We start from the raw sequence: 27,750 nt of genomic DNA on the forward strand, positions 1-27,750 counted from the left end.
CATATTTTAACATTCAGAACGCAAGACATAAAGCATAAACTTCTAACTTTTATTTCTTAAAAAAGTCATTTATTGTTATTCAGATTAAAGAAACTGGTGACATAAGATGGAGATACATCATAGAGAAGAGGTCTGGAGTCATTTAAGGGTCTTAAACAGGACAAGCAATTCGTTGTCAGCGCTTTCGTTTTAAAGGCGGGGAACAGAATGCTGATGGATATAGTGAAAGCAGGATTAAACCTTTGGCAATAACATCACGATGAGACAGGTCTCTTTCCATATCTGGACAATGGTCATGATGGGGCATGAAGGCATCAGAACAATATAGAAAAGGGCATCTTAGAAGCAAACAAGGCAGCCTGATTCAAATTCAATGGAATGTCAATTCTTAAAGAAATCATTATAACGATACTAATAATAATTTAACTGTGTCAACACTTAAAAGTTCCTTGAGTGAGTAAAGATTGACCACAACTTGTGCTATTTTAAGTGTAAACCTTAATATTAGAAAAATATGTTAAAATGAACCATTTGTTATATAAAGCCCTTAAATGACATCTAAATGTTATGGTTTGAAAAAAATAGTAGGTAGAATAAAAATAAAAAGGCAAACAAATTTCTTTTTTTGTTTTAAAAAAGGGGAAAAAAATTAAACAAGCACTTTTGTAACAAAACATTCTGCTGAAATGGTTATTTAGTCTCCCTCTTCCTCCGATTCGGACTCTGCAATAAACAGTGGTATAAATTAGCAAAGTCATGGGAAAACAATGTGGAAACCAATTAGAAACCAAAGCAGGGTACATACAAAACGAGTTCCTTACCCTCCTCGGCATTCTTCAGCCATTCTACAAACTTCTTCATCTGCTCGAGGAAGACGCTCTTTCCTTTGGCCACGTGGGCCTCTGTGTACCACTTCAAAATAACCTCCTCGCTCAGAACATCAGCTACAGTTAGTCAAAACAAAATATGAAAATAACCATTAGCCACAAAAACAAACCATTCAACCTAAAAACCTAGACCAACAATGTTGTACAGGCTAGGCAACATTTTTGTATAAAACTACAACTGTACTTGACCTGGGGCTTAAGTGCATAGTTTTGGAAAGGTTAAGTATGGACGACACACCTTTGTAAAGAAGCACCACGATCTTCTGGAAGGCCTTCATGAAATGGATATTGTCGTAGCAATACTCCTGGATCTTCAGCAGGAGGGTGAGCTCAGACAGGCCCTGGGAGGTGAAGGACTTCAGCAGTGGGCTGTATTGCTGCAAAGGGAGTTACCAGATACTTTTACAGCCAGTAGTTATATACATTTTCGGTAAAGAACAAGGTTGCAGGCATTTATCAATCTCCGCCATCTATCTTTTACAGGGCTACAGCCTAAAATATGACTACGAAGCCATTAGCTTCTGAAATGAAACATTTAGGGGCCATTTAGATGACATTTAGATGTAAACTAGCACTGAGAGAGAGAGGAAAAAAAAAAAAAAAAAAAACATAACTGAAACTACAACCGTCCATTGGGGATGTGCATGAGTAATCGTCCAATCGTTCTGCACCATAAAAAACACTTTCGAATAATCACAAATCGATTTTGGCTTGGGTGAACTACTCCCTTGATATAAATTTCAAGTACGTGTCATACTTAGTTTTAACTGTCTTTTTTAATTCACGAGTAATCAATTACCACCACTCAAATGCTAAACCCTAACGTGCACTACAAATTAATGAAAACAAAATGGAAATATGGAGAAAATGACATTTTCAATTGTTTAAATAATCTCTCAAGCCTTACATCTTTGCATTCCTCAACAAGACGTTCTACTGCATACGTGAGGTTAAGAGGCATATATATATCTGTCGGGAGGGGCTTTGGAGGACACCAAAATAAAACAGCATGCGACAAAGCGCTGTCGCCAAATAATGGCGCTGCTGTCTCGTAAGAAATTAGAGCGCGGAAGAAAAAAAGAGCCTCATTTACTTGAGCTCAGACAAAACTTCTGAATTAATTTCATTCCATGAAATTTCGTTAACTTTGGCAAAGAAGCAACTACTTGTTCTACATTTACATTTAGAAGATGCATTCATCGAAAGCGACTACCAAAAGAGGAAAATGGCAAGCAATTTTCATACAAAGTTCAACAACATCTGCAGTGTAGTACTGCCTGGTTTTCAAGATTGCTGGAGTAGGGCTAGCGCAGAAGAGAGAGAAAGTTGTTTTGTTTTTTTTGTACAGAAAGTGCAAGTTCAATAGTTTGTGCAATTAGTGTGGACTGGTGAAGTGCTCGTGGAACAGAAGTTTTTACTGCTTGGTTTTAACGATTACCTAAACTATTTATGCACCGTTAAAACTAAAATGAAACCAAAACACAAAACGAAAGTGAAATTTCAAAGCAGAATTAAGTCAGTCAGAAGATTGAAACCCAAAGAAAAGAAAGCTGATAACATTAATCGGACAATTTGTTTTAAAATACATATATATATATATATAATATACATACATACATATGGTGCGTTTATAGTGTTAAAAATCTGAAATGAAATGTCTGCGCTCCCAGCAACAGATAAGGAAAAGAAAATCAGCACCCTTACAATCATTTACAATACATTACAATATAAACACTACAAAGTTATAATTTAACAAAATGAGCAGTCATTGATTTATCAAATGTACGGTATTCCAGTAATCCGCTATTATTGAAACAGCCACACGCCAGTCAAAATCAGCTATGCTCAACAACCAATCAGTAATGTTTTTGTAATTTATTGGAATGTTTTAGAACACCATTTCAAGAAAGTTCCGTTGTGAATATATGTAGATTTTCTTGAATCTGACATTATGGATAGCACTTTTTGTTGTCACGTGCACAGAGCACATCCCAAGCAGTAATTCACAAGATTCACACAAAAACAGGGACTTTGATATGAATGCACAGTGTTCCCGACTGTCAGCAATGGCAACTAGATTTTACATTTTAAAGAGGTACATAGAAGTTTTATAAAAGGTTCAATCTGGAATTTTCCAAAATCAATCTAATATTTAAAAAAAACCAAAACTTCTAACTATGCCACGCTAGCCAGAGTAGCAAAACAAGTTTAGAACTATGCTTTTAATATTTTTATTAAAATAGTGTTCATACCTTCAAGTGTTTGATGGCTTGCTCAGTGACGAGCTCCTCCTTTTTATTCCACTCGACACAGCTCATGAGGCTGGTCCACAAGATGCCGATCATGGTCTGCTCCGAGATGCTCGTTTTCTTCATCTCCTCGCGAACGTAGGCAATGATCTGGAAAATGGCAAGAGAAAACATAAGCATACAACACTGCCACTCTAAATTGCCAAACCTAAAATTAGGGATACTCCGATCGATCGCCACCTATTGTTATCGGCTGATATTCACGTCCTATGACTCGATCAGCGATCGGTAATTTGGCCGATCGCTCATGTCGTACGGCTCCTTGAAGACAAGCACTGACTTAACATCACAGAGTGTAGGGAATACTGGCAGTGTTTGAAGACAAAAAACTTGATTCAGCAGTTAAAGGGATAGTTCACCCAAAAATTTAAATTACCATATTATTTACTTACCCTGATGCCATCCTAGATGTGTATGACTGTCTTTCTCCAGCAGAACACAAATGAAGATTTTTTTAGAAGATAGAGCTCTGACAGGTCCTTATAACTGAATTCGGAAGCAGTGCTCATTTACAACAGAAGAATACCTGTAGAGGCCATTTCAAACTGCATCAGAGCCATGGACGGAAGCACCAATCTTAATATAGAGAATATTTTGTTAGCCTATACTTATAGTCTTAAAAAAATAAGCTAGCAGCAAGCAGATTAATAAGCCTTTAATCTGTTTTTGTCAGCAAAAACTAGGCAAAGTGATATTACTGGGAAGAAGAAAATGCAATTAATAATGACAGTGAGCAGAAAGCTTACATATAGCCAGTTTCGACAGAGATCCTGATAAAAGGTGAAATGATCGGTATTGGGATCAATATCGCCCGATCAGGTGACAAGAATATCGTTGATTGGTATCGGCTGTAAAAATCCTGATCGGAGCATCCCTACTTAAAATGTAGCATAACATCTGCCAAGCTCATTCTAGTATAAATTAGAAAGAAAAAAAAATGGGAACATTGAAAAGTGTATATTGTGTAATTGGTAACTAATATACCGATATTTGAAAAACTAACCAAATTGAAAAAAGGCCAACCTAGCATACACTGGTGTTTACTCACGTCTTTGAGTGTCTCGCCACGGGACATCTGTTCCTGCAGTTCTTTCTGAAGCTCTTTGCGGGCTCCAATGGACTGCTGATTACGAGCGAAGTCCGAGAGTTCCTTCAGCCCAGCGTCGGTGAAATATTTCGAGAAGTGTTCGCAGCTACGCTTGTTGGCAGGAAACAGCTCCTGTTTTGAGAGGCAGAATCTGGTTAAAAGTTGGAGCACATCTCATGTAGTTAGTCAAGAAAATGGAGAACAAATAAATGCTGCATCCAAAGTGGAGGCTAAAGCTGCGGTCACGCTACACTTTGCACTCCATTAGGTTTCATTTACATGGAATCTCAAGCAAAATATATTTGTTCTGCTACATATAAGAGTTCAAGTTTGATGAACTGTAACCTGCAAATTAGTACAATGATAAGATGTGTGCCCAAGAGAAGATTGAAACCTCACGCAATGGCCTTTTGGATTAATACAAAGAATACACTACAAACTAAAAGCTTTTGATGTTAGAGTAAACTGTATAGTTCAACATTTTGAAAAATATATTTTTTTAATGTCTTATTAAAACTAGGAGCCCTTAAGCGTGACATCATATCCTGTCTGTTGCAGTGTCCAAAATATTTTTTTACCTAGGGACTGCCGCTATAAGAATGAGTGGCACAAACCCGGTTCAAGAAAATGTCCTGGTCAGATTTACCTCCAATTCTTCAATACTTTTACGATTCCCCATTGTTTTCAATGATGATTCTCTTTACTGCAACAATCAATTTTATAATAACAACGTCCGAAAAATTTACTTTTTAGCCTCAAATTGAGAACATTACCAGCCAGTAAGATTTCTTGTATGACATTTTTTTATTGCATTTTAAAAGTGGATTTGATAAGACATTAAAACACTGTACAGATGTTTAAGATGCTTTAAATAATTTTACCAATTAATTATGACATTTGTATGTGTCGAAAAAGACCATTTAGATTTTCTCTTCATATTTTTCACTTATTATAACAAAACTAACAGTTTTCAATACATATAAAAATGCTTGGGTTATTTCGGGTGCATCAATTAATTCAGTCAGATTTAGCCAGTCAGCTCTGACTGATTTATAAGTCTTGTTACTTCACTGACAAGAGCTGTAGATTAAAAAGAAATGGCTCGAGAGCAATTTGTTTGGAAATTGGAATATATTAATTCACATTTTAAGTCTCACATTGTAGATTCAGTAGCAGTGTTGCAGCACTGAAAAACACTTTATTTTAGTCCGGTCTTCTGTCTGCATCACAATAGGGATGAAATGGTTACCGGTTTCACGGTAAACCACGATAAAATTCCCAGACAGTTAGTATTAGTGTCATATTGAATTATCATTAAAACGGTGTGTGATTATCGTGATTTGTAAAACTCGTGGTAAATGCTGTCCACAAACACAGCACGAGTCTGAAGCATGGGGGCAGCATACAATGTTTTTGTTGTTTTTTTAAGCGTGAAAACATGGCAGAAGGCAATGACAGCACTTAGGAGAATTTCCAACCTTCCAAGATGACCAAATCAGAAGTGTGGTCATATTTTGGATTTTATAAGAATGCAGAGGGAAAATTAGAAGATGGTAACTCTGTCTGCAGAACTTGCCAGAGGAAAGTCGCAGTGAAACGGGGCAATGCATTCAATCTGGTGATCCATCAATTTATAGTGCAAGTTTTACATGTTCTTTAATTATTTTATAATCCGTTGCATTCTACAAAACAATCGTCCAATACAAATACTGAAGTTGTCCGATATCATTCTCAATACAATCGATAACTATAACAGACGCACGATGGCACCAGCTGTGTTTGTATGAAAGGAGAGAGCGTGATATAGGAAAGAAGCCGGAGTTTCAGGATGAGCGACCAGAATCAAGAATTTCAGAGCTATGTAATAACATGTTATGTCACCCAACCAACATATTTTGATCATTTAAAATGTGTAAGTTAATAATAATAAATGTAACCACACCAATAATAATAACTATTATTATACTTCATTTGCTATTCCTTTGTTTACTAATTTTTTGTTGTTTGTCAAATATAAAACCTGTAAATGATTTCTGTGTGTATCAGTACTTTTTGTACATTTTCAGCACATTTTAACAATACCGCGATAATACTGATATCAGTGATAGTTTTGGTCACGATAATCGTGATATTACATTTTCAAACCGTTACATCTCTACATCACCGTAAGGATGCAGGTTCAATAACCCGACACCATGAAAATCGGTTCTGGAAATATAATGCTATCATTACTAGAGAATGTGTCTTGTGGTGAGTAATTAAAACGTACTTGCACATCCACTCTAAATCCACGAGAGGTCTTTCCTTTTTCACAATAGCTTAAATGGTCCTGAACATTACCTTCATCTTCTAGATAAGCAGCTAACTGAGGTTTTCAAAGAGCAGCGGGGAAACTAGCTAACGGCCGTTCTGTCTAAACACCTGCAGCCTTACTAACTGAAGGCCAACAGAGCTCCCTTGGGGACACCTGGTGGGTGTTAATTTCGGACCCTGATAAATAACGATTTACTGAGTGCTTTTCCCACAGCTCAACTCAAGGTCGTTTTTGCAATAGAATGAAAACACAACTTAACAACAACAACTTAGAAAAACAAAAAGGAGGAAATGTTACAAAGGTCCAATTTACAAAGTATTTTTTTTTTTTTAAGCAGTACAAATGGAGTTCTACTATGATGTATAAATACTTGTTTTCATATTACAGGAATGAAAATCATAATTAACTTTTGTGTTTGCATTATAGTAATAAGAAATTGGCAGAAAAGCATAAATATCATGAAAATAACGTCACAATATAAAAAATCTGAAATGCCCTAAAAATAGGTTCCATGTAAAATAATTTCTTATTTGTTTCTTTTGAGAAAAATAGAACCAGGACAGTTGTGTCACCCTAAGTTATGATATTTACCATCAACCTGTTGTCCATGCCAACTTTACGCAGGCTAGCAGCAACTGAGTTGATGTCTTTTTCATTGATCCAAGATTTGAACAGTTTCACAGCAAAGGCGGCGGACACACCTGCAATGAAATAAGTTAGTTTACAAAAACTTCACTTGGTAAGTACTGTAACTTCTCATACTAATAAACAAACTTCGCATTACCTTCCTTTACCAAGTTCTCATTAAAGAGGCTGCTCAGGATGGAAGCTGATATGTTGCCATTGGCCAGCAGGATCCCAGCAAGCATGGCCAACTTATTCCTCTCGGACTCGGTGAACCCTTTCAAAAACAGCAGTAGCTGAAAAGAAAGAAAAAGATGAGGTCTTGGATAACAAAAAGAAATCATTGGTACTTTCCAGCTGCGAAATGAATTGTGGACTATTGCAGATTCGTTAGTCATCCATTGTTTCTTTACCTTCTTAATCTCTTCTTCAAACCCTTTCTCCAGGTACTTGTAACGCCTGATCAGCTTGTTAAAAACCTACAGGTTCAACAAGGAAAAACGTGCATTTATTAAGACATTAATAAACACTGTCACACCTGACAAAGCATACCAATGTCAAATTTAGAAAAGCTCAGAAATGCAAGACTATTTTCAGATATAGGATAATCAGGTACTTGCGAATACCTGAGCGTAAGCCTGCATGGTCTCCAGGTCTTCACTTGCCGTGAAGAGGCAGAACTCCGTACGAGTCATGTCATCAGATAGAGTACCACCTGGTGCTGGCATAAATAAATAAAACATTCAATGAAATACGTTAGATAATCAGTATTGTTTTGTGTAAAAAGCACAATTTTAAAATTCCCTGACATTTCAAGACTGGCTTACCCAGCATTCCTCCAGCCACCAGGATATCAAAGAGAGTCTCGGCATATCGGCGGTAGTCGAGTTTGGCACCAGAGGCATCAAGGAACTTTGCAACTGCTTCCAAATCAGTGCCAGTTTGGTTCAAGCCTTGAACAATACTTTCTTGAAACTGAGTAGGGTCAAATCTCTCCTTTTCATCTGTTGAGAAAGGAAAAAGTTGAATTTTTCAAATGGGAGGAACCCACTTTTTTTTTTTTTTTAACGAGAGCTGTTATTACACACTTCTTTAACCCTTTTAAGGTTACTCATCCTCAAGCCAGTGTATATGACTTTTTCTTTCAGCCAAACACAGGGTTATATTAAAAAATATCCTGACACCTCCAAGCTTTATAATAGGGATGATTCGATTTTGAAGCCCAAAACAACGCATCCATCCATCAAAAAAGTACTCCATGCGGCTCCAGAGGGCTAATAAGGGCCTTCTGAAGCAAAGCATTTTTTGTAAGAAAAATATCCATATTATTTATAACTTCATAAACTATAATCACTGGCTTCCGATAACAGCAGTTTGTGCGTTCACTAAGCATAAATCTCAGATTATAAAGCTTGGAAAAGCCAAGATATTTTTTTATATAACACCGATTGTGTTTGGCTGAAAGAAGAAAGTCATATACATCTAGGATGGCTTGAGGGTGAGTAACTTATGGGCTAATATTCATTTTTGGGTGAACTAACCCTTTAAGCTCGGATAGGCTTTAAAAAAAAAAGTAAAATAAATTACAACTACAGCCTCGGCTAAGACAAAATAGGTATCGTATGAAAGCTTAGAAGCTGTACTTTACAATGCATGTAGAAATTGTGACCAAAACTGAACAAGTGCTTTGAAATTCAGACAAATCAGAAGTAACATTTATAAAAAAAAAATAAAAAAAAAAGATTGCACTGTACATATTATTGTAACCGCTAAAACACACTCATCATATGGCCATGAGTCATGTAATTGGAAAGATCTCAGAATATTCAAAGCATATTTGTTTTACTATAATAATATTTGTTTAAACTATGGCGAGTTATAGCAAAGTACACATCTTTAACATTTGCGCGTTATGTGAACAAGTGTTAATTATATGATGTGTTTTCACTTAACTTCACAAAAAATAAACAGAATATATCACATACCATTACTTAGAAGAGGTGATTTTCTTTCAAACGAGCCCACACACAAGGCAATGGGATGTATAGATCATTAGATTTTACACATGAAGCACATTGTGCACAGAGCATCTGGCTATCTGGCATCTTGCAATCTGGCTGAAAACACGTTTGCTTTTCTGGATCAGACGACGTCAGTGGTATGGAACGCTAAAACAATCTGATTCAGATCAGTGCAAAAATCATCCATATTTGGGCAGAAAGACATGTGATTGGTGAATGTTACATGTGGCCATCAGGAGATGTGGCCCAAGTATATGACACAGACTCAGTAATGACTTAAATGGCACAGAATGGAACACATTCTGTGAAATCTCATTCCTAAAACCATGTCTGCATGCTATGCAAACCTTTAATCTTTGTTGTGATTGCATGTACAACTATTATGTTTTATTTGTTTGGAGAGGCTTTTTGACACTAGGATAAAAATGTTTTTATAATGCTATAACTTTTGATTGCTTTGTCGTATCAAAAACATTTTACTGTTACAGTTGACATGATTGGTAACAAAACAAAAGCAGTTTCCTGAGCCACCTTATTTTCCCCCAGTTATACAATGTGAAATCAAAAAATAAGTTTGTGATTTTTTTTTGCAGTTTCTTAGGCTGAGAGTCCTAGAATGTATCATAATAAAAAAATGTATCCCCTTTTCTCCAAATGTTGGAATGCCCCATTCCCACTACTATAGTAGGTCCTCGTGGTGGCGCGGTTACTCACCTCAATCTGGGTGGCAGAGAACAAATCTCAGTTGCCTCCGCTTCTGAGACCGTCAATCCACGCATCTTATCACGTGGCTCGCTTTGCATGACACCACGGAGTCTTACAACATGTGTAGGCTCATGCTAACTCTGCGATCCACGCACAACTTCACACGTGCCCCATTGAGAGCGAGAACCACCAATCACGGCCATGAGGAGGTTACCCCATGTGACACTACCCTCCCTAGCAACTGGGCCAATTTGGTTGCTTAGGAGACCTGGCTTAGGAGAGTCACTCAGCACATGTATCATAGTCATTCAAAAATGTGAAAAGGTTATATTTACAATGATACCAAATACTTGTGTCAAGTTATAAGCCTTTAATTTTAAGTATGCCACTGAAACACATTTAAAAAAAAAAAAATTAAACGTGTTCAGAGCTTAAACCACTTGCCTCTTTTCCGAGTTTTAAAACGCTGGCCGGTAAGCGTTGGCTTTTGCTGCTTTTGATTATTCATAAAAGACACCTGTGAGGAAAAAAACAGGACAAGTTAGTGAAATGATGCATATATCATTCTATACATTGGTGTTCTAGTTTAATTTTTAAAGGGTTGCAGTTTGTAACCCCTTAAATAAATATAACTTCAACCCTTGTGCGACCTTCGTGACATTTGTCTTTGGCATTAACACATCCAAAATGATAATGGCATACATTTGGCGAAAGGTGTGTATTTTTGGGGGAATTTTGCTATTTCAACCTCAGTTTCTATAATACACTTTGTACACAAAATAGTTACACACAGGATCTTAAAGACAAAAAAAGTCCCCATAGAAACCCCTTAAAACTGAATATTCTACGATATTATGCTTTCGTTATGGAGCCCTGGCTCCAGAAGGTGCCATTTTTTTCTCATGTTTAGCCTATGTAGCAAATACATTATTTTTCCATATTTTTAGTTTGCTGTATTATAGAGCACAGCAGTCCAATTGAATAAATCATGCAGCTAAAATTGTGTGGGTGTGTTGGTATGGATGTCAGAGTGTGTTTTGTATGTGTGTATTGAGAAAATGTGTGTGCAAAAAAAAAACAACAGTGGCATTATGTAAACAAACTGGCATTTAAAGGTTTAAAATCCTGAAAATTAATGAATTTGGTAATTAAGATCAAATCAGTGAAAAAGGAAAATAACATAAATATTATGTATTAATATGGCAGTTTTTTGACGTGGACATTGTTGTCCTCCAAGGTCCTGAATATGAGTTTTTCTTTATCTGGCACTGCACAAAAAATAATAATGCATCAAAATCAATGTTGCTGCTAATCACTGACATATCCCAGCCTGTGGTAACTTTTTTTTTTTTTTTTTTAAACTGACTCAAACGGGTTAAATGGGTGACAATAGCCTTACAATAATTTATGTTTTTGAATTTTTATTTAAGGGGTTTCTAGCAACGAAGTCCAGGCCCTGAAATGCAACTCACGTGCCGGTCTCCCGCTGCAGCTAAGCTAAACAGCTAAAATGAGGCCCAAACGCCCAAATTGACGTCTCAACATAACAAACACCACCATTTTAAGTTATTCTATATTTATACGAGATAAATGGCAACGCTTATGTGCACATCAAGGGAACATATACAAGAAACGCAAGTTTTCTTTTATGTATCTCGTTACTAGCTGGCGGTGAGCACCGCTGTCATGATTTGAACAGCTGATCGTAAACCTGAGTCAAAAATCTACAATCCATTAATAACACTGACTATTAATGACTCAAACTTAATCTTTATACGTTTATTATGTGTACGTGTAAAACTAACGGAGAGCTTACCGAAATGAATGCAGATAAAAAACGGCTTTTTGAACCCACGAACAAAGCAAGACAATGCAGGTCCGACCCCAACACACAAAATTGTCACGTATAGAATATAGGCTGTTGCTACTGCGCATGCGCACCAGAAGAGCAGGGATGTGTGAATGGAAAGTTGGATCTATAATCGAGGAAATACGAGTGTTAAACGTATATAGCACGTATCAGTAAATCTTAATGAATGTGTTATATACTAATACATTTTATTTGGTGAAATACGCATTCGTGTTACAGTATGTATGCAAGTTGACAAAATCCGACCACCCCTCTCTAGCTGGTTTTGATCTGAATCCCGAAGTCGGTCATGCCATTGTAATAATGAGGGGCGTGATTTATTTTCTTTTTTTGTGCAAACCATAAAAAACTATTTTATTTGCAAACTTTTTTTTTTTTTTTTTTTTACATTATTCCGTTTTATTTTTATTTTTTTGTCCTAATAATAGGCTATATAAGAATGTCAAAAAATTTAAATAAAATGTACATTTGCATTCCTTTATGCTGTCGTGTCCGCGGGGGCCCTCAGCTCAACAAATATTTTTAAATGAAATGAAAATCATTTATTTTGGTACATCATGAAAATACTGTCCTATCAATTCACAATAAAATCACATTATATGACATGAAACATGCACTATGACATTTTTAAATGCAGTGTAGCAGATTTGTGGTTTTGTAGTTAAAAAGAGCAGTTTGCATAATACATATCTCAAAGAGATCTGCTGAATGTACTTTTGACATCAAAGAGAAACATCTTATAGGCATACTGTATTGAAGATGAGCAAACAACTTAAAAAAAAAACAATTGTCTTCCAGATGTAAATGCACAAATCAAATAGACATCTGAGTAATGTAAATGTGCTATTAGGGTCAGGTGCTTAGGCCAAAAAACGTTGACCACATTCACTTCCATTGGAAGTGCCTCACTGTAACCCAGATTCTTGATTTTTATTTAAAAACATAGTGGCAATCAACATTAGGTGATTAAGCTTAACTAGTATTGAACCCAGAATATGCTGAACAGAGTCAATCTGTGACACCTTTCTTGAAAGAGGACAGGGAAACAGGTCTCTGGCACAAGGTAAGCCTTTTTTATTATTCACACTCTATACTGTGCACACACACATATATATATCAATACAGGAAACACTGGGTTGCTGTAGGTCGGGCTCCCCCTGCTCTGTGGCTGCTGGCTTTTAATCCGCTCTCCTCGCTCTACTGCAATTAGAGACAGGTGTTAGACATAATTTAGCTCAGGTGTGAGCGCCCTTACCGCTCTTCTCTCCCGGACGGGCGCTTGACCACGCCCCCGCTGCCACACAATCATTTTCATATTTTTTGTTATTACGCCAAATATTTGGGTCACAGGGCAATGCTCACGTTCCTGGATGAAGTATATCCAGGAATGGATTCATACTCATCTATATACCTGATGAATGTACTTTTTTAATGACTACGAAGTATGTTCTTTATAAAATGTAGTGCATACTCTGACAGTATGCAAATTCAGATTCAGCCATTAATTGTTTTGACAGTGATTTAATAGGGAAAACTTTTGGTAAAAACCAAGCAGCACTGTGTGTTCATTTTAGTGCATTAGTTGAACATATTTCCAAAGCTTTGGGCTAACAGGGGAGGTCAGAGTTTCCTCCCTCTAGATACACAATTTGGACACTGGATCCACCTGCACTGGTAAATATAAATCCCCGGTAGGACACCACAAAGACACCAAACCTCAGGACAGGAGCATCCCAATCATCTCTACAAACTGAGGCAACATGGATCCAAGAGCTTCCTTTTCCATTCTGCTGCTGCTGGTTGGTGTCGTCCAGGCATCTCCTCTCATGGTAAGAGCCTGTCTAGTTTCTCTCTGCACTTCAATGATCGGCTTTCCTCAAATAAGTTACTTTAAACATTTGTATATTCCTCGCCAGGAGCAGAGGGTTGAAGATGGGATTTTACAGAGCCTGGAGCTATGGACATCACTACAAAGATTTTGGAGTCCAACAATGGTCAGTCAGCTAAAGCCAACAATAACTTTGACAGAATAGAGGCATATTTCTAAAATGTATTTAAATTCACATCAAGATTTATATTGTGTTACTGAAAATGTATTTTCCTTTAAACACAGGATCATCTGAACTCTTGATTGAAGGAGACCTGGTGTTTCCCAAAACCAGAAATGCTCTCTTCTGCTTCAACAATAACTGTTTCTGGAAGAAAAACGCACAAAACATAGTGGAGGTTCCTTACATAGTGAGCAACGAATTCTGTAAGTGAATGCACTTTATTTATGCAACATAGTTAAGATTCATGTACATGTGATTTTGAACCTTTGGTTCTTTTTCTTATCTTTTGTTTTGTTTTGCAGCCGTTTATGACAAGTCAGTTATTCAGAGTGCCATGTCGACCTTCCACACCAAAACCTGCATCCGCTTTGTGCCCAGAACATCTCACAACGACTACCTCAGTATTGAGAACAAAGATGGGTGAGGACAATCATACAATATCAACAAGACGCATTTGAACTCTTTCACAACATGTCCTTTAACATGAACTCCTCTTTTTTACCTTCTCAGGTGCTACTCTTCTCTTGGTAGAATTGGAGGCAAACAGGTGGTCTCCCTCAACAGATTAGGCTGTGTGTATCGTGGCATCGCTCAGCATGAGCTCAACCATGCCCTGGGCTTCTACCACGAGCAAACCAGGAGCGACCGTGACCAGTACGTTAGGATCAACTGGGAGAACATCTCTCCTGACATGGCCTACAACTTTCAAAAACAGAACACCAACAATCAAAACACTCCATACGACTACAGCTCCATCATGCACTATGGAAGAACGGCCTTCGCCACCCAGCCCGGGATGGAAACCATTACTCCCATTCCTGATGCAACGGTGCAAATCGGACAGAGGCAGGATCTGTCCAACACCGACATCCTGAGAATCAACAAGCTGTATGGATGCTAAAGTTGACGACAATGTACATGTGGGGTTACATAAATATGTGTACTGTTTAGATGAATAAAGGGATGAGGTGATGTTCTTCATCTTTTGATGGCAGCAAATTTCTGTAATAAGTGATTGTGAAGGGGAAAATAAAGTTTATTACACTGCAAGAATATTTGGATCTTCTTTGGTTTGATATACAATGTCTTCAATCAAAAAAACAAAAATTCAAAGTATTCCAAATGTCCTCCATTTTGGCATGAGCTTCTGGTTGATATGAACAAAATAAGTCAAAACATTTCCACTGGAACAAAAAGGATGCCATCAGAGTATTGAGGTTGTCTTGTTGCATTCCGAAATGCACACGGGTGTACATTAGGATAACTTGACCTGATAAAGTATATGACAATAGTTAAATCCATTAGGCTTTTATTTCTAGGGAAAACTGTCATGAAAAAATTAATAAATGAAAAAATTATTGATGTTCATTAATTATTTGAGATTTATTTTAATTCACTTCTAGTATAATGGGAAAAGAACGATGTTCCTGATTTTCATCAATATTAAAGGACTTCAGTATGCTTAAATACTCTGAAGTCAATTACACCAACATCATGCAGCAACAGGAATGATAGATCGATAGATAGAGAAAGAGATAAACTTATAGCAGATTAAAGGACTTGTGTGGGTTTGTTTACATTAAAAAAATTTGACTGTTGTATTTAGATTAGTCTTGGCATGTTTGAAAATTCAGTCAATGTAAGTCTGTTGGATTTTTTCTGGTTTTTGATTGTCTGCTGTTCAACAAACCGTAAATCCTTTAAGTTAGAAAGGTCATAGCACACTATTCCAGAACAGTTTCATGGTCTGTACCATGTTTGGTGGATGTAGCTTGAAAACACTAGGAGGAGTTTGAATGGTTTAGAGATAAAAAAAAAAAAAAACTAAACCAAAATCGTTTCATACAGTATGTTGGCTTGGTCAGGTTAACAATTAAACTGATTCAACCTTCAAGAAAAGAAATTGAAAGAAGTCTCTGATCAGTAATCTCTTGGGCTACGATATAAATTTGAAAATGGTGTTTTCGCTTTCGAAACGCTCTCAATCCACACTGCTGTTTTCAACTGTTTTCCAAATGCTGCTTGTCCACACTGAAACATATGAAAACTCTTAAATCCCCTTACTGCACATGCGAAAAATCGCCACTCTATGTACGACCTGAAATGCAATTGTCCTCGAATCCATTGCTGGACAGCAATTCTAAGTAAACTTCCTGTCCCCTTTGAAGCATTGAAGTGTGAAGGTTGTACAAAGTAACATTTATCTTTAATAAGACTATCAATGTGAATAGCAGGCACAACAACTCCTCTACAACATGGGCCGCCATCTCGATGGTTGTGGGTTGATTGGATCACATGATGCGTCACATGACATCAAATAAATCATCGTTTTTTATGACATCTCCATTTGCCCTGTCCACAATACAATGTGAAGACAGCATTTCAAATATATCCATTTAAAAGAGAGTTTTCATAAAGTACATTTTTTACTCTCAAAAACGCTGTCTCAGTGTGGACGGAAATCCGAAAAGTAGAGAAAAATAAGCCTTTTCAAATATAAGCGTATTAGTGTGGACATGGCCTAAAAGTAAGCATGGTAAAGTTAGTAGGACAATACATGAAAATATTTAGTGTTAAAGGAATGGTCTGCGTTTAGTATAACTTAAGCTAAATAGAGAGCATACTTGGCATACCTTACAAAAAATATAAATTTGCCGCAAATTTGACACTTGATATTTTTTACATGAAAATTTGCTTTTGATTCACAATAAAAGTTTGCCAGAAGTTTGCGGCTCTTCAGCGGTAGTGGTGAACCTCTGGCAAACCTTTGACAACAATGAACAATTTACAGCAAGTTTGACGCAAAGCTAATTTGCATGTGAAAATGATCAGTGGTGAATTTGCGGCAAGTTTGCTGCAAAAATTGGATATGGGTAAAGTTGATTGTTAGAAAAGGTTTCTTTAACTTGTCCTTGTTTTAACTTGGTTAAATTGTTTTTTAATAAAAATGACTGTAATTGTGAAGAACAGAGATTTTTTTCCCCCATTAGATAATGTTTACACATATAATGTTAACATCTTAGGCTATACTTTTGAAACTGTGTGTATTTTAATGTTTATAGAATGGTCCAATTCAATTACATTTACATTTAGTACTTTAGCAGAAGTAATTATTTTAACAAAACTGACCTGTACCTAACAGTAGCGCTCATGAAGTATTAAATTACATTATGTTGAGAAGTGATATGGACACATTTGATAACAAAGCTTACTGTATCTGATAATGTATGCAGACTTATGCATCATCTAGATTTATCTTGAACTTGGAGTAGATACATTTGGATTTCTAACTACTATGGATCCTTCCCTTATAAACAACTTTAGAATTGCTATGTGTTGTTATATTGACAGAGAAAATCCTCAGCAGACAAATCAATTGTCATCTCAAGAATATCTACAACCATAGGTGGAACCAGCAGAGTAATAGACCATCAGTGAAGTTCTGGAGAAAATATGGAGAACTTCTCAAAGCAGTCTGGACAATAGCTACATTTGGAGCAGCATGACAGGAACAGATTTTAATGTCTGACTACCAAACCGAATATGCAGTTCCAGTGACATAGAATTGAATTACATTTTTTCAATTCCAAATCATAAGCTCAACTATGAACTCTCCTCCTTAACTGATGATGCTTTTGAGTGTGTCAAATGTGATGTTCTCACAAAAAAGCATTCCTAGTTGTTTTGTCTCAAGAAAGAAATTCCCATTAATTTGAGTAGATTAGTTAAACAGATTTGTATACATCCCCTGGTTCTATAAGATTTTACTCTAACAGAGGTGTTCAACATCTCCTCCCTTTAGTTACACACCATAGACAGTGAATACTAAGACCGATCCATAATCCCCTACTACACCCACCTATACAGGTGAATATAAAGTCCAGGTCCAGCCGCTCACAGACACAAAACCTCAATACAGGAGCATCCTGATCATCTCTACAAACTGAGGCAACATGGACCCAAGAGCTTCCTTTTCCATTCTGCTCCTGCTGGTTGGCGTCGTCCAGGCATCTCCTCTCATGGTAAGACCCTGTCTAGTTTCTCTCTGCACTTCAATGATCGGCTTTCCTCAAATAAGTCACTTCAAACATTTGTATTTTCATTGCCAGGAGCAGAGGGTTGAAGATGGGATTTTTACAGAGCCTGGAGCTATGGACATCACTACAAAGATTTTGGAGTCCAACAATGGTCAGTCAGCTAAAGCCAACAATAACTTTGACAGAATAGAGGCATATTTCTAAAATGTATTTAAATTCACATCAAGATTTATATTGTGTTACTGAAAATGTATTTTCCTTTAAACACAGGATCTTCTGAACTCTTGATTGAAGGAGACCTGGTGTTTCCCAAAACCAGAAATGCTCTCTTCTGCTTCAACAATAACTGTTTCTGGAAGAAAAATGCACAAAACTTAGTGGAGGTTCCTTACATAGTGAGCAACGAATTCTGTAAGTGAATGCACTTTATTTATGCAACATAGTTAAGATTCATGTACATGTGATTTTGAACCTTTGGTTCTTTTTCTTATCTTTTGTTTTGTTTTGCAGCCTTTTATGACAAGTCAGTTATTCAGAGTGCCATGTCGACTTTCCACACCAAAACCTGCATCCGCTTTGTGCCCAGAACATCTCAGACCGACTACCTCAGTATTGAGAACAAAGATGGGTGAGGACAATCATACAATATCAACAAGACGCATTTGAACTCTTCCACAACATGTCCATTAACATGAACTCCTCTTTTTACCTTCTCAGGTGCTACTCTTCTCTTGGTAGAATTGGAGGCAAACAGGTGGTCTCCCTCAACAGATTAGGCTGTGTGTATCGTGGCATCGCTCAGCATGAGCTCAACCATGCCCTGGGCTTCTACCACGAGCAAACAAGGAGCGACCGTGACCAGTACGTTAGGATCAACTGGGAGAACATCTCTCCTGACATGGCCTACAACTTCCAAAAACAGAACACCAACAATCAAAACACTCCATACGACTACAGCTCCATCATGCACTATGGAAGAACGGCCTTCGCCACCCAGCCCGGGATGGAAACCATTACTCCCATTCCTGATGCAACGGTGCAAATCGGACAGAGGCAGGATCTGTCCAACACCGACATCCTGAGAATCAACAAGCTGTATGGATGCTAAAGTTGACGACAATGTACATGTGGGGTTACATAAATATGTGTACTGTTTAGATGAATAATGGGATGAGGTGATGTTCTTCATCTTTTGATGGTAGCGAATTTCTGTAATAAGTGATTGTGAAGGGAAAATAAAGTTTATTACACTGCAAGAATATTTGGATCTTGTTTGGTTTGATATACAATGTCTTCAATCAAAAAAAAAATTCAAAGTATTCCAAATGTCCTTCATTTTGGCATGAGCTTCTGGTTGATATGAACAAAATAGGTCAAAACATTTCCACTGGAACAAAAAGGATTCCATCAGAGTATTGAGGTTGTCTTGTTGCATTCGAAATGCACACGGGTGTACATTAGGATAACTTGACCTGATAAAGTATATGACAATAGTTAAATCCATTAGGCTTTTATTTCTAGGGAAAACTGTCATAAAAAAATTAATAAATGAAAAAATTATTGATGTTCATTAATTATTTGAGATTTATTTTAATTCACTTCTAGTATAATAGGAACATAATCATTTGCCTGATGTTCATCAGTTTTAAAGGGCTTCAGTATGCTTAAATACTCTGAAGTCAATTACACCAACATCATGTTGCAACAAGAACGATAGATCGATAGATAGAGAAAGAGAGAAACTTAAAGCAGATTAAAGACCTTGTGTTGATTTGTTTACAATGACATTTTTTGACTGTTGTATTTAGATTAGTCTTGGCACATTTGAAAATTCAGTCAATGTAAGTTTGTGTGATTTTTCTGGTTTTGAGTGTCTGCTGTTCAACAACCGTAAGTCCTTTAAGTTAGAAAGGTCATAGCACACTATTCCAGAACAGTTTCATGGTCTATACCATGTTTGGTGGATGAAGCTTAAAAGCACTAGGAGGAGTTTGAATGGTTTAGATAAAAAAAATAAAAATAAAAATAAACCAAATTAGTTTGATACAGTATGTTGGCTTTGTCAGGTTAACACAATTAAACTGATTCAACTTTCAAGAAACAAAAGTGAAAGAAGTCTCTGATCAGTAATATCTTGGGCTACGGTATATATTTGAAAATGGTGTTTTTGCTTTCGAAACGCTCTCAATCCACACTGCTGTTTTCAACTGTTTTCCAAATGCTGCTTGTCCACACTGAAACATATGAAAACTCTTAAATCCCCTTACTGCACATAAGAAAAATCGCCGTTCTATGTACGACCTGAAATGCAATTGTCCTCAAATCCATTGCTGGACAGCAATTCTAAGTAAACTTCCTGTCCCCTTTAAAGCATTGAAGTGTGAAGGTTGTACAAAGTAACATTTATCTTTAATAAGACTATCAATGTGAATAGCAGGCACAACAACTCCTCTACAACATGGGCCGCCATCTCGATGGTTGTGGGTTGATTGGATCACATGATGCGTCACATGACATCAAATAAATCATCGTTTTTTATGACATCTCCGTTTGCCCTGTCCACACTACAATGTGAAGACAGCATTTCAAATATATCCATTTGAAAGAGAGTTTTCATAAAGTACATTTTTCACTCTCAAAAACACTGTCTCAGTGTGGACGGAAGGCCGAAAAGTAGAGAAAAATAAGCCTTTTCAAATGTAAGCGTATTAGTGTGGACATGGCCTAAAAGTAAGCATGGTAAAGTTAGTAGGACAATACATGAAAATATTTAGTGTTAAAGGAATGGTCTGCGTTTAGAATAACTTAAGCTAAATAGAGAGCATACTTGGCATACCCTTACAAAAAACATAAACTTGCCGCAAATTTGACGCTTGATATTTTTTAAACGAAAATTTGCTTTTGATTCACAGCAAAAGTTTGCCAGAAGTTTGCGGCTCTTCAGCGGTAGTGGTGAACCTCTGGCAAACCTTTGACAACAATGAACAATTTACAGCAAGTTTGACGCAAAGCTAATTTGCATGTGAAAATGATCAGTGGTGAATTTGCGGCAAGTTTGCTGCAAAAATTGGATATGGGTAAAGTTGATTGTTAGAAAAGGTTTCTTTAACTTGTCCTTGTTTTAACTTGGTTACATTTTTTTTTTAATAAAAATGACTGTAATCGTGAAGAACAGAGATTTTTTCCCCCCATTAGATCATGTTTACGCATATAATGTTAACATCTTAGGCTATACTTTTGAAACTGTGTGTATTTTAATGTTTATAGAATGGTCCAATTCAATTACATTTACATTTAGTACTTTAGCAGATGTAATTATTTTAACAAAACTGACCTGTACCTAACAGTAGCGCTCATGAAGTATTAAATTACATTATGTTGAGAAGTGATATGGACACATTTGATAACAAAGCTTACTGTATCTGATAATGTATGCAGACTTATGCATCATCTAGATTTATCTTGAACTTGGAGTAGATACATTTGGATTTCTAACTACTATGGGATCCTTCCCCTTATAAACAACTTTAGAATTGCTATGTGTTGTTATATTGACAGAGAAAATCCTCAGCAGACAAATCAATTGTCATCTCAAGAATATCTACAACCATAGGTGGAACCGGCAGAGTAATAGACCATCAGTGAAGTTCTGGAGAAAATATGGAGAACTTCTCAAAGCAGTCTGGACAATAGCAAAATTTGGAGCAGCATGACAGGAACAGATTTTAATGTCTGACTACCAAACCGAATATGCAGTTCCAGTGACATAGAATTGAATTACATTTTTTCAATTCCAAATCATAAGCTCAACTATGAACTCTCCTCCTTAACTGATGATGATGCTTTTGAGTGTGTAAAATGTGATGTTCTCACAAAAAAGCATTCCTAGTTGTTTTGTCTCAAGAAAAAAATTCCCATTAATTTGAGTAGATTAGTTAAACAGATTTGTATACATCCCCTGGTTCTATAAGATTTTACTCTAACAGAGGTGTTCAACATCTCCTCCCTTTAGTTACACACCGTAGACAGTGAATACTAAGACCTATCCATAATCCCCTCCTGGACCCACCTATACAGGTGAATATAAAGTCCAGGTCCAGCCGCTCACAGACACGAAACCTCAGTACAAGAGCATCCTGATCATCTCTACAAACTGAGGCAACATGGACCCAAGAGCTTCCTTTTCCATTCTGCTGCTGCTGGTTGGCGTCGTCCAGGCATCTCCTCTCATGGTAAGACCCTGTCTAGTTTCTCTCAGCACTTCAATGATCGGCTTTCCTCAAATAAGTCACTTCAAACATTTGTATTTTCATTGCCAGGAGCAGAGGGTTGAAGATGGGATTTTTACAGAGCCTGGAGCTATGGACATCACTACAAAGATTTTGGAGTCCAACAATGGTCAGTCAGCTAAAGCCAACAATAACTTTGACAGAATAGAGGCATATTTCTAAAATGTATTTAAATTCACATCAAGATTTATATTGTGTTACTGAAAATGTATTTTCCTTTAAACACAGGATCTTCTGAACTCTTGATTGAAGGAGACCTGGTGTTTCCCAAAACCAGAAATGCTCTCTTCTGCTTCAACAATAACTGTTTCTGGAAGAAAAACGCACAAAACTTAGTGGAGGTTCCTTACATAGTGAGCAACGAATTCTGTAAGTGAATGCACTTTATTTATGCAACATAGTTAAGATTCATGTACATGTGATTTTGAACCTTTGGTTCTTTTTCTTATCTTTTGTTTTGGTTTGCAGCCGTTTATGACAAGTCAGTTATTCAGAGTGCCATGTCGACCTTCCACACCAAAACCTGCATCCGCTTTGTGCCCAGAACATCTCAGACCGACTACCTCAGTATTGAGAACAAAGATGGGTGAGGACAATCATACAATATCAACAAGACGCATTTGAACTCTTTCACAACATGTCCTTTAACATGAACTCCTCTTTTTTACCTTCTCAGGTGCTACTCTTCTCTTGGTAGAATTGGAGGCAAACAGGTGGTCTCCCTCAACAGATTAGGCTGTGTGTATCGTGGCATCGCTCAGCATGAGCTCAACCATGCCCTGGGCTTCTACCACGAGCAAACCAGGAGCGACCGTGACCAGTACGTTAGGATCAACTGGGAGAACATCTCTCCTGACATGGCCTACAACTTTCAAAAACAGAACACCAACAATCAAAACACTCCATACGACTACAGCTCCATCATGCACTATGGAAGAACGGCCTTCGCCACCCAGCCCGGGATGGAAACCATTACTCCCATTCCTGATGCAACGGTGCAAATCGGACAGAGGCAGGATCTGTCCAACACCGACATCCTGAGAATCAACAAGCTGTATGGATGCTAAAGTTGACGACAATGTACATGTGGGGTTACATAAATATGTGTACTGTTTAGATGAATAATGGGATGAGGTGATGTTCTTCATCTTTTCATGGTGGTGAATTTCTGTAATAAGTGATTGTGAAGGGGAAAATAAAGTTTATTACACTGCAAGAATATTTGGATCTTGTTTGGTTTGATATACAATGTCTTCAATCAAAAACAAAAATTCAAAGTATTCCAAATGTCCTTCATTTTGGCATGAGCTTCTGGTTGATATGAACAAAATAGGTCAAAACATTTCCACTGGAACTAAAAGGATTCCATCAGAGTATTGAGGTTGTCTTGTTGCATTCCGAAATGCACACGGGTGTACATTAGGATAACTTGACCTGATAAAGTATATGACAATAGTTAAATCCATTAGGCTTTTATTTCTAGGGAAAACTGTCATAAAAAAATTAATAAATGAAAAAATTATTGATGTTCATTAATTATTTGAGATTTATTTTAATTCACTTCTAGTATAATGGGAAAAGAATGATGTTCCTGATTTTCATCAATATTAAAGGGCTTCAGTATGCTTAAATACTCTGAAGTCAATTACACCAACATCATGTTGCAACAAGAACGATAGATCGATAGATAGAGAAAGAGAGAAACTTAAAGCAGATTAAAGACCTTGTGTTGATTTGTTTACAATTACATTTTTTGACTGTTGTATTTAGATTAGTCTTGGCACATTTGAAAATTCAGTCAATGTAAGTTTGTGTGATTTTTCTGGTTTTTGAGTGTCTGCTGTTCAACAACCGTAAGTCCTTTAAGTTAGAAAGGTCATAGCACACTATTCCAGAACAGTTTCATGGTCTATACCATGTTTGGTGGATGAAGCTTAAAAGCACTAGGAGGAGTTTGAATAGTTTAGATAAAAAAAATAAAAATAAACCAAAATAGTTTGATACAGTATGTTGGCTTTGTCAGGTTAACACAATTAAACTGATTCAACTTTCAAGAAACAAAAGTGAAAGAAGTCTCTGATCAGTAATATCTTGGGCTACGGTATATGTTTGAAAATGGTGTTTTCGCTTTTGAAACATTCTCAATCCACACTGCTGTTTTCAACTGTTTTCCAAATGGTGCTTGTCCACACTGAAACATATGAAAACTCTTAAATCCCCTTACTGCACATGCGAAAAATCGCCGTTCTATGTACGAACTGAAATGCAATTGTCCTCAAATCCATTGCTGGACAGCAATTCTAAGTAAACTTCCTGTCCCCTTTGAAGCAGTGAAGTGTGAAGGTTGTACAAAGTAACATTTATCTTTAATAAGACTATCAATGTGAATAGCAGGCACAACAACTCCTCTACAACATGGGCCGCCATCTCGATGGTTGTGGGTTGATTGGATCACATGATGCGTCACATGACATCAAATAAATCATCGTTTTTTATGACATCTCCATTTGCCCTGTCCACACTACAATGTGAAGACCGCATTTCAAATATATCCATTTGAAAGAGAGTTTTCATAAAGTACATTTTTCACTCTCAAAAACGCTGTCTCAGTGTGGACGGAAGGCCGAAAAGTAGAGAAAAATAAGCCTTTTCAAATGTAAGCGTATTAGTGTGGACATGGCCTAAAAGTAAGCATGGTAAAGTTAGTAGGACAATACATGAAAATATTTAGTGTTAAAGGAATGGTCTGCGTTTAGTATAACTTAAGCTAAATAGAGAGCATACTTGGCATACCCTTACAAAAAATATAAACTTGCCGCAAATTTGACGCTTGATATTTTTTACATGAAAATTTGCTTTTGATTCACAGCAAAAGTTTGCCAGAAGTTTGCGGCTCTTCAGCGGAAGTGGTGAACCTCTGGCAAACCTTTGACAACAATGAACAATTTACAGCAAGTTTGATGCAAAGCTAATTTGCATGTGAAAATGATCAGTGGCGAATTTGCGGCAAGTTTGCTGCAAAAATTGGATATGGGTAAAGTTGATTGTTAGAAAAGGTTTCTTTAACTTGTCCTTGTTTTAACTTGGTTACATTTTTTTTTTAATAAAAATGACTGTAATCGTGAAGAACAGAGATTTTTTCCCCCCATTAGATCATGTTTACGCATATAATGTTAACATCTTAGGCTATACTTTTGAAACTGTGTATATTTTAATGTTTATAGAATGGTCCAATTCAATTACATTTACATTTAGTACTTTAGCAGATGTAATTATTTTAACAAAACTGACCTGTACCTAACAGTAGCGCTCATGAAGTATTAAATTACATTATGTTGAGAAGTGATATGGACACATTTGATAACAAAGCTTACTGTATCTGATAATGTATGCAGACTTATGCATCATCTAGATTTATCTTGAACTTGGAGTAGATATATTTGGATTTCTAACTACTATGGATCCTTCCCCTTATAAACAACTTTAGAATTGCTATGTGTTGTTATATTGACAGAGAAAATCCTCAGCAGACAAATCAATTGTCATCTCAAGAATATCTACAACCATAGGTGGAACCGGCAGAGTAATAAACCATCAATGAAGTTCTGGAGAAAATATGGAGAACTTCTCAAAGCAGTCTGGACAATAGCTACATTTGGAGCAGCATGACAGGAACAGATTTTAATGTCTGACTACCAAACCGAATATGCAGTTCCAGTGACATAGAATTGAATTACATTTTTTCAATTCCAAATCATAAGCTCAACTATGAACTCTCCTCCTTAACTGATGATGCTTTTGAGTGTGTCAAATGTGATGTTCTCACAAAAAGCATTCCTAGTTGTTTTGTCTCAAGAAAAAATTCCCATTAATTTGAGTAGATTAGTTAAACAGATTTGTATACATCCCCTGGTTCTATAAGATTTTACACTAACAGAGGTGTTCAACATCTCCTCCCTTTAGTTACACACCGTAGACAGTGAATACTAAGACCTATCCATAATCCCCTCCTGGACCCACCTATACAGGTGAATATAAAGTCCAGGTCCAGCCGCTCACAGACACGAAACCTCAGTACAAGAGCATCCTGATCATCTCTACAAACTGAGGCAACATGGACCCAAGAGCTTCCTTTTCCATTCTGCTGCTGCTGGTTGGCGTCGTCCAGGCATCTCCTCTCATGGTAAGACCCTGTCTAGTTTCTCTCTGCACTTCAATGATCGGCTTTCCTCAAATAAGTCACTTCAAACATTTTTGTTTTCCTCGCCAGGAGCAGAGGGTTGAAGATGGGATTTTTACAGAGCCAGGAGCTATGGACATCACTACAAAGATTTTGGAGTCCAACAATGGTCAGTCAGCTAAAGCCAACAATAACTTTGACAGAATAGAGGCATATTTCTAAAATGTATTTAAATTCACATCAAGATTTATATTGTGTTACTGAAAATGTATTTTCCTTTAAACACAGGATCTTCTGAACTCTTGATTGAAGGAGACCTGGTGTTTCCCAAAACCAGAAATGCTCTCTTCTGCTTCAACAATAACTGTTTCTGGAAGAAAAACGCACAAAACTTAGTGGAGGTTCCTTACATAGTGAGCAACGAATTCTGTAAGTGAATGCACTTTATTTATGCAACATAGTTAAGATTCATGTACATGTGATTTTGAACCTTTGGTTCTTTTTCTTATCTTTTGTTTTGTTTTGCAGCCTTTTATGACAAGTCAGTTATTCAGAGTGCCATGTCGACCTTCCACACCAAAACCTGCATCCGCTTTGTGCCCAGAACATCTCAGACCGACTACCTCAGTATTGAGAACAAAGATGGGTGAGGACAATCATACAATATCAACAAGACGCATTTGAACTCTTCCACAACATGTCCTTTAACATGAACTCCTCTTTTTACCTTCTCAGGTGCTACTCTTCTCTTGGTAGAATTGGAGGCAAACAGGTGGTCTCCCTCAACAGATTAGGCTGTGTGTATCGTGGCATCGCTCAGCATGAGCTCAACCATGCCCTGGGCTTCTACCACGAGCAAACAAGGAGCGACCGTGACCAGTACGTTAGGATCAACTGGGAGAACATCTCTCCTGACATGGCCTACAACTTCCAAAAACAGAACACCAACAATCAAAACACTCCATACGACTACAGCTCCATCATGCACTATGGAAGAACGGCCTTCGCCACCCAGCCCGGGATGGAAACCATTACTCCCATTCCTGATGCAACGGTGCAAATCGGACAGAGGCAGGATCTGTCCAACACCGACATCCTGAGAATCAACAAGCTGTATGGATGCTAAAGTTGACGACAATGTACATGTGGGGTTACATAATTATGTGTACTGTTTAGATGAATAATGGGATGAGGTGATGTTCTTCATCTTTTGATGGTAGCGAATTTCTGTAATAAGTGATTGTGAAGGGGAAAATAAAGTTTATTACACTGCAAGAATATTTGGATCTTGTTTGGTTTGATATACAATGTCTTCAATCAAAAAAAAAAATTCAAAGCATTCCAAATGTCCTTCATTTTGGCATGAGCTTCTGGTT

General features: G+C 37.0%; 4 protein-coding genes and 1 pseudogene across 4 annotated transcripts; 4 read left to right on the plus strand and 1 right to left on the minus strand.

Moving 5' to 3' along the window:
• Positions 1-47: 47 nt before the first annotated feature.
• Positions 48-11,870, minus strand: LOC127641050 (eIF5-mimic protein 2-A-like). Its single transcript, XM_052123809.1, has 12 exons — positions 11,764-11,870; positions 10,392-10,464; positions 8,049-8,225; positions 7,848-7,942; positions 7,635-7,700; positions 7,382-7,517; positions 7,189-7,298; positions 4,245-4,415; positions 3,140-3,286; positions 1,126-1,264; positions 822-944; positions 48-723 (listed from the first exon to the last, which is right to left on the minus strand). Exons 2-12 carry the CDS (start codon positions 10,453-10,455, stop codon positions 695-697), a joined length of 1,257 nt encoding a protein of 418 aa, XP_051979769.1. The 5' UTR covers positions 10,456-10,464; positions 11,764-11,870; the 3' UTR covers positions 48-694.
• Positions 11,871-13,577: 1,707 nt separating this feature from the next.
• On the plus strand, positions 13,578-14,769 carry LOC127641064 (hatching enzyme 1.2-like; annotated as a pseudogene).
• Positions 14,770-17,821: 3,052 nt separating this feature from the next.
• LOC127641060 (hatching enzyme 1.2-like) lies at positions 17,822-19,013 on the plus strand. Its single transcript, XM_052123819.1, has 5 exons — positions 17,822-17,890; positions 17,978-18,056; positions 18,176-18,316; positions 18,416-18,533; positions 18,623-19,013. The coding sequence occupies exons 1-5, from the start codon at positions 17,822-17,824 to the stop codon at positions 19,011-19,013; spliced, it is 798 nt and encodes a 265-aa protein (XP_051979779.1).
• A 3,055-nt stretch (positions 19,014-22,068) lies between these two features.
• Positions 22,069-27,594, plus strand: LOC127641054 (hatching enzyme 1.2-like). The gene is made up of 6 exons (XM_052123812.1): positions 22,069-22,137; positions 22,225-22,303; positions 22,423-22,563; positions 22,663-22,780; positions 22,871-23,328; positions 27,568-27,594. The coding sequence occupies exons 1-5, from the start codon at positions 22,069-22,071 to the stop codon at positions 23,259-23,261; spliced, it is 798 nt and encodes a 265-aa protein (XP_051979772.1). The 3' UTR covers positions 23,262-23,328; positions 27,568-27,594.
• Positions 26,309-27,500, plus strand: LOC127641056 (hatching enzyme 1.2-like). The gene is made up of 5 exons (XM_052123815.1): positions 26,309-26,377; positions 26,465-26,543; positions 26,663-26,803; positions 26,903-27,020; positions 27,110-27,500. Exons 1-5 carry the CDS (start codon positions 26,309-26,311, stop codon positions 27,498-27,500), a joined length of 798 nt encoding a protein of 265 aa, XP_051979775.1.
• Positions 27,595-27,750: the final 156 nt, after the last annotated feature.

Source organism: Xyrauchen texanus, chromosome 50, assembly GCF_025860055.1.
Source record: "Xyrauchen texanus isolate HMW12.3.18 chromosome 50, RBS_HiC_50CHRs, whole genome shotgun sequence".
Taxonomy (NCBI): Eukaryota; Metazoa; Chordata; class Actinopteri; order Cypriniformes; family Catostomidae; genus Xyrauchen; species Xyrauchen texanus.